At 49.1% G+C, this 10835-nt stretch overlaps 4 protein-coding genes across 4 annotated transcripts; 2 read left to right on the forward strand and 2 right to left on the reverse strand.

Moving 5' to 3' along the window:
* Positions 1 to 490: 490 nt before the first annotated feature.
* On the forward strand, positions 491 to 2693 carry EPUS_03692 (uncharacterized protein; the record flags this gene model as incomplete). Its single annotated transcript, XM_007806539.1, has 11 exons — positions 491 to 652; positions 711 to 839; positions 908 to 1094; positions 1148 to 1231; positions 1282 to 1378; positions 1460 to 1553; positions 1609 to 1725; positions 1786 to 1954; positions 2011 to 2312; positions 2360 to 2534; positions 2599 to 2693. 11 exons carry the CDS (start codon positions 491 to 493, stop codon positions 2691 to 2693), a joined length of 1611 nt encoding a protein of 536 aa, XP_007804730.1.
* A 123-nt stretch (positions 2694 to 2816) lies between these two features.
* EPUS_03693 (uncharacterized protein) lies at positions 2817 to 3893 on the reverse strand (the record flags this gene model as incomplete). Its single annotated transcript, XM_007806540.1, has 1 exon — positions 2817 to 3893. The coding sequence occupies one exon, from the start codon at positions 3891 to 3893 to the stop codon at positions 2817 to 2819; it is 1077 nt and encodes a 358-aa protein (XP_007804731.1).
* A 1340-nt stretch (positions 3894 to 5233) lies between these two features.
* On the reverse strand, positions 5234 to 6656 carry EPUS_03694 (uncharacterized protein; the record flags this gene model as incomplete). Its single annotated transcript, XM_007806541.1, has 5 exons — positions 5234 to 5543; positions 5599 to 5694; positions 5750 to 6260; positions 6310 to 6366; positions 6431 to 6656. 5 exons carry the CDS (start codon positions 6654 to 6656, stop codon positions 5234 to 5236), a joined length of 1200 nt encoding a protein of 399 aa, XP_007804732.1.
* A 978-nt stretch (positions 6657 to 7634) lies between these two features.
* EPUS_03695 (uncharacterized protein) lies at positions 7635 to 9374 on the forward strand (the record flags this gene model as incomplete). Its single annotated transcript, XM_007806542.1, has 3 exons — positions 7635 to 7846; positions 7909 to 8664; positions 8771 to 9374. 3 exons carry the CDS (start codon positions 7635 to 7637, stop codon positions 9372 to 9374), a joined length of 1572 nt encoding a protein of 523 aa, XP_007804733.1.
* Between the last annotated feature and the right edge of the window lie 1461 nt (positions 9375 to 10835).

Below are 10835 nucleotides of genomic sequence, written 5' to 3' on the forward strand. Positions count from 1 at the left end.
AGCCTACGGCAGCTCCCGACGCCTGTTTATCAACTCTCTTACTGAGCGTTACACTTAATACTAACCCGCTAGAGCTTGGCATAAAACATCATGTACCAACTTTCTGAGTGTAGTAGCCAACAAGACTACAACACGGCTAAAGACGATGAAGACTCATCCCAGTGGATTGCGAAGTTATTTCTAATTATGGCTAGGCTTAGCTGGCTAATCCGAACCGACAAGCCCCTCGTTGTCGCTGCTCGGTAATGGGCCCCAATCGGCATACAGCCATCTCGATGCCTTGGAAGGCCTTGACGGAATTCATTGGCCTCAGAGCTATGTTCTCATCCGCCCATAGTTTGTCTATTCGTCTGCTAATGTTCGCTGCGCCCATGTACTTGTTTACCAATCACGCTTGGCGCCCTGGTACCAGAAAAGTCCATGGGCTTCAATTCTTGCCAGAGTGAAAATGTACGCAGGTTCCAATTTTGTGCTTTGTATGTCCCTCACTATGATCCGGCCACAGAGATTTCTGGAGAGCATACACACGCAGATTGTCATCTCCGCGTTTGTAGGGTTTGTAAGTGGAGTATACAGAGTGATTCGAAAGCAGGTCAACACCTTTGTATACCTCTTCGGTGGTGCAGACGTTATCAATGATGCATACATCAAGGTCCGAATGAATTCATTGCTAACAAATTCTGAGTATCTACTGGCTAACTATTTACCAGGCTGAAGGGAAACCATTCGAAATCCTCACACCAGGTAGAAGACATCAAATGGTGTCATCCCCAATGCATCTGGAAGAGATCAATCGAGCGCCGGTTGACGTCTTGTCTTTACATGCGGTCGCAAAAGATGTAAGTTGCAGCATCGGTGCCCCATGATTTCAGTGGTCTAGCACTAAACTTCCGGTTCCACCGAATAGTTTCTCCAACCCAAGTACACGATGCATGGCTTCGAGTGGAACGATGTCAGGGGCGTAGAAGGCACGGGTTTTGTACGAGCTCTACGCACAATCTTGACATCTCATCTGCCTAAACTCCTCCCAAGTCTCCAAGAAAGGATTGCGAATCACATACACAGAGAACTCATGAATCATGAGAGCAGTTCCGGTATGCCATCGTCTCTACTCTGGCTTACCGACAGTGCTGATGAATATGATCAGGCAGCTACGAGTTGTCCATTTACGATATGTCGAAGAGACTGGTCGCCAAGACAAACAGTTTCGTCTTCTTCGGTCACGAGTTGAGTAAATGTCCCTAGGCTCCATGATGAAAGGGAGTCTCTAATGCGCAACAGCGGAAGATTCTGACTTCTTCGAGGCGGCGTACAGCTTTCCTCATGAGTCAGCCCTTGCAGCTGAAGCCTTCAGATTGCTCCCTAATCCGCTCGCACGGTACGTATTGTGGGAATTTTATGTTTCTTTGAAAAGCCAACTGACAAGATTCGAAAGCTGTTTCGCTCGCTACTTGACCAGGAACCACTGGGCAGCACGTTCATTCCATGATCGTCTACATCGAGAAATCGAACGCCGACTCTCGCTTCGGAGTATAGGCAACGGACAGTCCAGTGTGAGCAGTTCGTGAATTCAAGTACATCGCAAACCTAGACTAAGTTGATACACAGAATGACGGTCTACAATGGCTCATCGAAACCAGTCCCAAGAAAAATCCATGGAGCATTCAGCGTTTAGTTGGTGAGGTCATGGGGATCTGGTACGGATCAGTACATACGCTATCTATCGTAAGTCCTCCTTTAGATCTTGCGTTATCTTGCACGAAATAACTCACATATCTTCTGAAGGCTGTTACGTTTGCTCTCCTCGACCTCTACTCACACAAGGAGTACATAGAACCACTTCGCAAGGAGTTGGATAACACCAAGCTTGACGCATTGAAAGGCACTCCAGGCGAAATGCCACTGCTCGATAGTTTCCTCAAGGAATCTGCTCGACTCAGTGCCTTTGAGAGCAGTAAGTTCACTGTCACACCCATAGTCAAGCGAGGCTTTAGCTGAGAACTGTTTTAGCTGGTGTGCGGAGGCAAGCACTGAAAGAATTCACATTCTCAGATGGCCTGCATCTCCGTCGGGGCGATTGGGTCTGCGTACCTCATCGTTCGCTAATGCGTGACGAGAACAACTTTCCAGACGCATTAAGCTTTCACGGGTTCCGATTCGTTGGGACGCAGCACAACAAGGACAGCAGTAACGAGCAGGACCACAGCTCCGCAGGGATCCCGGCCAAGGGCTCCTTCTTGACAGATTCGTCCGATTCGCTCATCTGGGGGCTGGGCCGAATAGTATGGTCAGTGCATGTTCCCTCATCTCTCGTACAGTGGTGCCTTTCTTATAGAGAGGAGGGGCTGATGGACTGCAGTCCTGGACGATTCTACGCAACGGCAGTGCTGAAGCTGGCAGTTGCCACCCTGCTGCTCAAATACGACTGCGAGCTCTCACCAATAAGAGGCGAGAGATCGTTTCAATGGCGGTCATCGGTGATACCAAAACGAAGCATAAAGCTGCATGTGCGGCGGAGAGACAGCAGCACCAGTGTAAGTGCCAAGGGGTGATACAGCGTGACATCGTGTGGGGACTTCTTTTGACGTCTTGGTGAAGACGCTGGATCCGGTGTGTTAGATCATCTGGGTGGTCCTCTTTCATTTTTACGTGGGGAGGCCAATTTCGCCATTGTATCGTTGTATCGCTCATAGATTCTAAAGACCATGGCTTCATGGCGTTAACACGGCGCCCATACTAGTACATTGTGGGTAAATAGAACACATTTCTTCTCTCGAGATGGCTACAGAGCTATGTTTTGCCCCTTCCCTCCCCTTTTACTTCTCGTGGGCCATAGCCCATTCCATGCTCCGCTTGATAGCAATGTGCTGATCTAATACCGGAGCGTAGCCCAACCGCTGCCGCGCTTTCTCAATAGACCAGTGACATCCCTTATTCAGGTGGTCAATACTCTGACGCCGCATCTGTGGGGTCAAGCGACCCAGGGTGAAACTCCAGTAAGCCCACTCTCCTACTGACGCCATAGCCTGCACGACAGCAAACGGCATCTTTTTGATCTCATTAGGCGCAACGGGGTGGCCTGCTGCGGCATAGGCTTCACGTGCGAAATCGAAGAAGTGTCTCGGTTGGCCGTCGGTGATAAAGAAGGCCTCGCCATGGACCTTGGGACTTTCTCTGTCAGTCTGGGCAGTATCGGTGCGCAGCAGCGCTTTGGCGGCAAGTACGTGGGCCTCACTCGCACTCTTTACATAGACGAACTCAAACAGCTTCTGGTCGTCACCCAGCTGCATCTTGTGTTCGCCTTTCCGGACGCTTGACAATAGCTGTGGGATAAAATTGGTGTCACCTTCTCCGTAGATGGCTGGTAGCCGGAGCGTTGCGGTGCGCAAATTTGTACTATCAGCGGCCAGCACAGCGGCATCAGCAAGGGCCTTTGACCGGCCATATGGGTTGTTGAAGTGGGTTGCGGTGTACAGCTGTGCGTCAGCCTCTCGCAACTTCCGATCTGGCAGCGACGGTGACGCCACCGCAGAATCACTGGAGGTGTAGACGAAAGCGCGTGTCTCCGGGCAATTGGCCGCGCATCGGAGAAGAGCTCTCGTACCTTCCACGATGGTGCGGTGGAGCACTGCCTTGTTGTCTGTTGACAATGGCGACACGGTATGAATGACAACGCGCGGCTTTATCTCCTGAAAGAGAGCGCGTAGCTTTCCTTCGTCGGTAATGTCAACTGCCCGGTACTTTGCTCGGGCATCACGCTGACGTGGGTTACGGCTGACGGAGAACACCACGACATCCGGCTCAGCCAGCAAGCGCTGAACGATATGTGAGCCTAAGAAGCCACTACCACCCGTCACCAACACGTGACCTAGTTGGACCGTTTTCTTGTCCATGGTTGTTGATTCTGGTGTTGGTTACAAACGTGGAAGCTGAGTGCGGTGAGTTAGATATGACGGGTGATTGCAGTGGAGAGGTCAGGCGTAGACCCGTGGTAGATAAGTGGAAACTGCTGTGCCTCCTTGGAGACCGTAGAGAGAATATGCAGGTGGAAGAAAGAATGGTTTCGCTACCATATGAATGGACGTTCGTACGTGCCACTTGCTCAAGTCATATATGTTGATCACGCTTTTTAAGGCTTACATCGTACGAACCCAGCTTCCTTTGAAACGAGGAATGAGAATCAACTCGAGACATTTCAATTGAATGGCCACGGAGGCATGCATCAGAAGTTGTGTCGCCTTGGCATAGTAATATCAGCCGGCTGCGGTCACTTCAATCTTTACTTGGAAGTTCTGGGGGGTTCTTTACCAAGACCTACTAGGGGCTGCTGCCTAGAGTGTGAGGGGTTTCAAGAGCTCGACCACTGCAGCTACAGCGGCCTTACTGGACCTCATGATCGAATGAGTATGGGATGTAAGTTCAAAGCCGTAGTGGCATTCCTAAAAGCTAACGGTAAGTGCTACTAACGCAAGGCACACACCAGGCTGAGGGCGTCTTTTTGGCAACATCCCACTTGCACGAAGTAATTCGGGACGGAACAGACGCAGTCAAGCGCACGGCAAAGATTCGCACCACGTAGTAAAACCTCTCAGAGGTACTGGGGTGTTTGGTACTGACCCCAGTCCAGGTAAGTTTGATGATCTACGCTACACTATCATGACAGAGAGAAATCACCAAAAATAGATGGCCGATCCCTGCCCTCAACCAACAGCATTCCGTGTTTCGTTGGCTGGGCACTCGACGGCAGGGCTACAATTCTTTGACCCGTGGTGGTAAAGTAGTTTTTCGTATCTGCATATGCAGATACGATGGTAATCCTTCACTTCAACACTAGTGCGACAAGGTATAGAGCACGGAATGCTAGCCTCAAGACTGGGTTGCCATGTCATGTACAGCCGTTGGCACCAGCAAGATTGTTAGTTATCCAACTGATACCCACTTTAGCGCATAGAAAATGGTTCCACAACATCGAAGCATCCACAGGCTTACACAAGAGGCTTTCTTTTGCCAAAACTAAGCTGGAAAGTAATATGACTCGTTGCCGGTAATGCAAACCTGCCAAGTTTCTCCAGAATCCCCTCTCCTGAACTAAGAACTATGGATGTCCGTGCTTATGCTAAGTTAAACTTAATCCAACAGTTGTAATACACAGATCACGTTGTGCACTGTTCTGCCATATCCCATCATGTTGCACCATAATCAACCTCAAGCTCATAAAATCGGACGGCTATCTTTAGATTTGTCTAACTTCATATGATGTCCTGACCTGAATCTTGCTCCCGAGTGCACCGGGTGCAGACTCGTTTCCATGCAAAGTCCGCTGTGACTCGTGGTCGTAGCCAGGGTAATCTTTGAGTCGAAACGAGCCGTCCGAACTGCCGCTCTTGGACGGTTTGCTCTTGTAGCTTTTATTGGTCGAGAAGGTCGATGTAAATGTCGATGAGATTTTAGCAAAGAAGGCAGTTGGCACGACGAAGGATTTGAACCAGGAGCTCGCTCCGGGCATAGCTCCCACAATGATTGCAATAAAATTTTCAGTCAAGCTAAGTGTATTAGTCTTAGTCCCACACTGAATGTCTCAAGAACAAGGTGACCTACTTGCATATCCAAAGCTGTGCAGTGAGCCAAAGAGTATCAGTGGTGTTGACGAGAAGAATACGGTATACAAGTGTGAGTGTTGCGCAAACACAAGCACTGTCAAACAATGTTAGCAGTGACCACTCAAATGATGAAAGGGTATTATACGTACAAGAATGCTGTGAAGAATATGAGAAGGATACCAAACCGTTTGCGGCCGGTCATATTCAGCTTCCGTATAACTGGGATAGGGAGCGCAAGAATATAGAGGTCTAGCAATACAGACATGCATGCTGACACCACAAGCCACTTCAATGCACTCTTGTTTGCGCAGCGAAGACCAACATTCATGTCCCATGGTTCGCCAGGGTGTGCAGCGCAAAAGTAGGCAGAAATGAACATGTTGGGCAGATATGTCATAAATGTCCAGCACACTCCAGCGTAGATGGCATATCGCGCCGCCGGTTGGATTTGGAAAAGACGGAGATAAAGAAAGAGAATAGCGAGTTTAGCCAAGATAATGGCGGGCCAGGCGATGATAGACTGGGCAAACATTCTCTGTGCGGTGGTTTGTATCAGCTTACTCCTTTGTTGGCACTGTAGATCAGCGTTCACCTTGAAAAGGCTTTCCTTGAGCATCATTGCCAGTGGTACGTCCCACATGTGACGCGCATAATCGCCAACTGAGATTCCTTAGTCTGGATATAGTTCATCGAAGTGGTATATACTTACGTGTGATGACAATAATTTCTTGGGCAATAGAGATAACAAGTGCCCCGACAGAGCAGTCTGCATTGAGATGTCGGTTAGAATAGCTGAGCAGCCAGAATCTTGCCACATGCCCACAACTTACAGTCCGCCAAACCAATACCGCCATTTTCACTGTCGCGTGTTTTCCAACTCGAGATTAGGCGGCATACAACAGCAAAGCAAGCTATGGGAGCCAGAACACAAAAGATTGCAAGTCCAGTGCTACTGAGTTCCGGCCCAGAAAGAAGGCCCCCCCATCCAGCTGGGGGTACACCGGCGGGGATGAGATTCAGGTCTTGACCTGCGAGGTCGGCAGCAGACATGGCCATATTGGCTGTATCACAGCAAAGCAAAGGAAGAGAAAGAGGTGGTGAGAGGAACGAATCGACTACAAGCCGGTGACAGAGGCTGTGCACCTGGCAGCTATTTGTAAGTATTGCACCCGTTGCACGAGAACACATGAGAAGGGCACAGATGAGTACTGTGGCCGAACGATTGGTTGGTTCGATGGTGCAATGATTTGCACCACATCCCTGGCAAGCATGCAGTTCTACCTTGTCGGCCCAGGTTGTGCATGGACTGCTTTAGCCTGTGTTGATCTTTCTCCATAAAGTAAAAGAAGAAACATAAGAACTATTCTCTGCAGGATATTAGCGGATGGCCCCCACAGCGCTTAGCGGGTCTGCATTGGCGTAGTACTACTTAACTCGCACGTTACTTAGTTAAAATTATAATTTCGCCCGGTTGAACATCCCGACCTCCTCAATCAGGCACCCCGAGCTCGGCTACCACTAACTCTCCTTGTATTCGTTCGCCTACCAGCTCCAGTTCTCAGGCGATTCCAGATACACACGAAATGTCATGAATTAGCTCCAATCCAATAGGATGACAGGGATTGATAGCTTTGAAATCCATTTTCTTTCAGGTGACGTAGGAACCCATGCTAACAAGCTCGATGATCAAGCTATGAGAATATCGATACGACCGCAGGGGAGCTGGTGCCGTGGCTGCTTACCCTCCAACGCAGCCGCTCATTCTGGATGTTAGCCTTTCCAGCGGCTGTGTTATGAATTAAATCCCGCTGAATGAAAAAGTCCCAGTCTAAAGACAAGACTTGAATCTGATATGTAAAAATAACACTAATCTTGATCCATATGGCAGCTCCACAATGCATTTGATCATGTCGCGGTTAATGCTGCATATTCAGCGGTGCATTCTCTGATTGTTTCTTGTTTCACGCCTTCTATCATCCATCTTACCACCGTCTTTCTAATACTGCCTGGTCTGTTTCACCACCCAGCCCAATCATGTTCTTAGAATACGGCCACGCGGCGCTCAGTCCTATCTCCTTCCCACTGCTTGTCATTACGCTATGCTGGGCCTCGTGGTGGTTGTGGAAATTCACTATTCGGCCCAAACTGTGGCCTCAGGATCCAAGACCGCTGCCTTACTGGTTGCCATGGGTGGGATCTGCCATTGCGTTCTTCCGAGACTCATATTCTGTCATCAATTCAGGCATGTATGTTGATTATTCCACTCATCCTTCGCTGAACATTTGTGCCATGACTCTGACATTCAGAGACCGGAGCACTTAGTCCGTGAACCGTTCACTCTGACACTGGGCGGCGAAGAGATTTACGTCATCACAGAACCCAAAGATGTCGCCGAAGTGTACAAGAACAACAATTCGCTATCGTTCGATGTCTTCATCTCAGATCTTATGCTCTCGTGTGGAGCCACCGCTGAGACCGTGGACAAGATGAATCGAGCACCTCCACCATATCCCAGCGGCAGCAGCACCTCCGGCCTGAATCCTGGCAACAAGTCACTCATTAGGCTTGCTATTGACTTTCACCATTTTCAACTTCTCCAAGGGCCAAAGTCTCATGCTGATGAGATCACAGACACGTTTCTTCGTCACATTGACAAGTTCCTGCAATGGGACATTTTGTCAGAAGATGGCCTACTTCCAGCCTCCAGGACAGCGGAATCAATGCAAGTTTCGTTGCTCAAATTATGTGGACGTGTGCTTATTGAAGCTGGAACGAGGACTTATTGGGGGAAACTCCTTTGGGAACTGGAACCCGACATGCTTTCATCCTTCTATGAGCTCGATCGCGGTATTTGGAAGATTCTGTTCCAATACCCCAAGGTATTTTCACAGGAAGTTTTGGCGGTAAGAGACAACATTACGGAGACTCTTGCTAGGTACTACAGGTTGCCCAAGGAGATACGCCAAGACGCTGCTTGGTTTACTAAATCAATGGAAACTGAGTCGAGGGAGGCCGGACTAGATGAAAATGAGATGGCTGCGGCCATCATGATCATCTACTTTGTGTATGTCCTCCGAATTTGATCCACCCGATTCTACTTCATCATAGCGGATCCCCTGAGCTCTGAAATTGTCCGATGATCCGCATAGATACTGACCACACCTTTCTAGTATAAACGGCAACACGTACAAATTATGCTTCTGGGCACTCTGCTACATACTGAGCGATCCATCCTTGTTCACATCCATCTGCACTGAGCTCAACCGCCAGAATCGCACCACACCACCCACTATCGCTCATCTAACCAATCACTGCCCCTTGCTCAATTCGACTCTATCGGAAGTACTTCGCTTGTACACCAGCTCAGCCAGCATGCGCTACATCGTTACCGACACGCCGATCGGCAAATACATGTTGCGCGCTGGCCGCAAAATCATGATCCCGTACCGCCAGCTCCACGAGAACACCGCCGTGTGGGGAAGCGATGCGCTTGTCTTTGACTCCAAGCGCTTCCTCGACAACAAGAGTTTGAAGTGGAGCACTAGCTACCGGCCATTTGGAGGGGGCGCCACGCTCTGCGCGGGTCGGTTCGTGGCGATGCAGGAGGTACTCAGCTTCATCGGCCTGGTGCTGCATCGGTATGATCTTGAGTTGGTGAAGGGGCCTGACGGAACGAGCCAGGAGTTCCCGCGCGTTGATAGTATGAAGCCTACTTTTGGGATGATGGGGCCGATTGAAGGGAACGACTATATGGTGAAGGTTATGAAGAGGTAGCGACCGTCAATTCTGAGCCAACCCATTTCTTTTACAAATGTGTATTCACCTCGGTATTCCTGTATCTCTTCGGCTAGGAACTTCTTCGGGTCATGTGAGGGCCATTTGGGCTGTGGTTCCGCCAAATTCAGCGCTCGTCCTGCCGGAACTGGGCTTCTGATGCTTACTCTGGCCCTAAGGAGGTCAGCCAGCAATTCTTAGGTACCGTCCTAGGGCGGCTTAGGGAGTGGCTCGTTACTCCTTCAGGCATCGAGTCCCCAGGTTGGGCCAAGTCTTGAAGGGCTTGACGGGCTTGACATGGTGACATCTCAAGTACTAGTCTACTGTAGTGTCCCGAATTTGCGTTGTAACCGTGCCCGCCACGTTAGAATGGATTTGGCGCTACCGTACAGAACCACTTAGCAGGAAGAGGTCCTCTTAAAATAATGCTAGAGGAGCCCTAACCGTAAGAGAGTACAAGGACATGTAGCTGAGTCGTCTGTGATCTAATGAAATCTTACTATTTACAACGTGTTTTACCGAAAATATAGTCACAGTGTGACAGTATGGTCAAAATATGCTTCTCTTATCATATTAGTATGGTCGTTATTTGACAGAATAGCTGTCATTTCCACTAACGGCACTGAGCTCATATCTTTAGCTACCCCTTCTCCTGGTAAGCACTTGTCGAGACACCCTACTTGGCGAGACAATTTTTCGCATAGCACGTTAGGCAACTGTTACAGCACGTGAACACGCCAAGCACAGACAGGTACTACGGAGATGCCTGGCGCTCTGCGAAGGAACTATGACGGACTTGGACAGGCGTGGACCCTGAACTACACACAAGGTCACACCTGGACGACGTAATGATCAGAGGTGATCAGGATGATCAACTCTGAGCACGAATCTCCTAGCCTATATAAGCACGCTCACTTCCCAGATAGTTTCATAGTCTTCGTAGTCAACTCATGTTATCAGCTTATACCTAGCTTGAAGACATTCAGAAGTATCTTTGATTGCACCCCCTGTTCTACCTAATCAACCCACTTGGACCCAACCTGTAGTTGAGACTTGTCTTGACAAGTTGAGCCCTAACAGCAACGAATAGCTATAGCTCCACTAATATAAATAAATGGACTTAGATAAAAAGCATTTGATTTAGAATACATTCAATAACAATGACTTAGGGCTATTTAGCTTAATTGACAAGGCTGTAGATTACTATATGTGGAGTGCAATGGCTCGGAACTAGAACAAGTCAATAGTCCATAGATTGCTAAAACGTAAGCTGAGGAGTCTATCTACAGTGCGGCCAGCGCTCTACTCTATATACTCCTCCATCGTACACAAGGGGTGCTACTAGTTAACCTGCGCAGAGGATCCGACGGAGTATCTGCAGGGCCAGAAGCGGTAGCTTCCCTCTGGAGGAGATTGTACTTCCCTAAAGGGGTCGTATCAATCTCCTGTTCCATGGTACTC

Source organism: Endocarpon pusillum (genome assembly GCF_000464535.1).
Source record: "Endocarpon pusillum Z07020 unplaced genomic scaffold scaffold5524, whole genome shotgun sequence".
In the NCBI taxonomy this organism is placed as follows: domain Eukaryota; kingdom Fungi; phylum Ascomycota; class Eurotiomycetes; order Verrucariales; family Verrucariaceae; genus Endocarpon; species Endocarpon pusillum.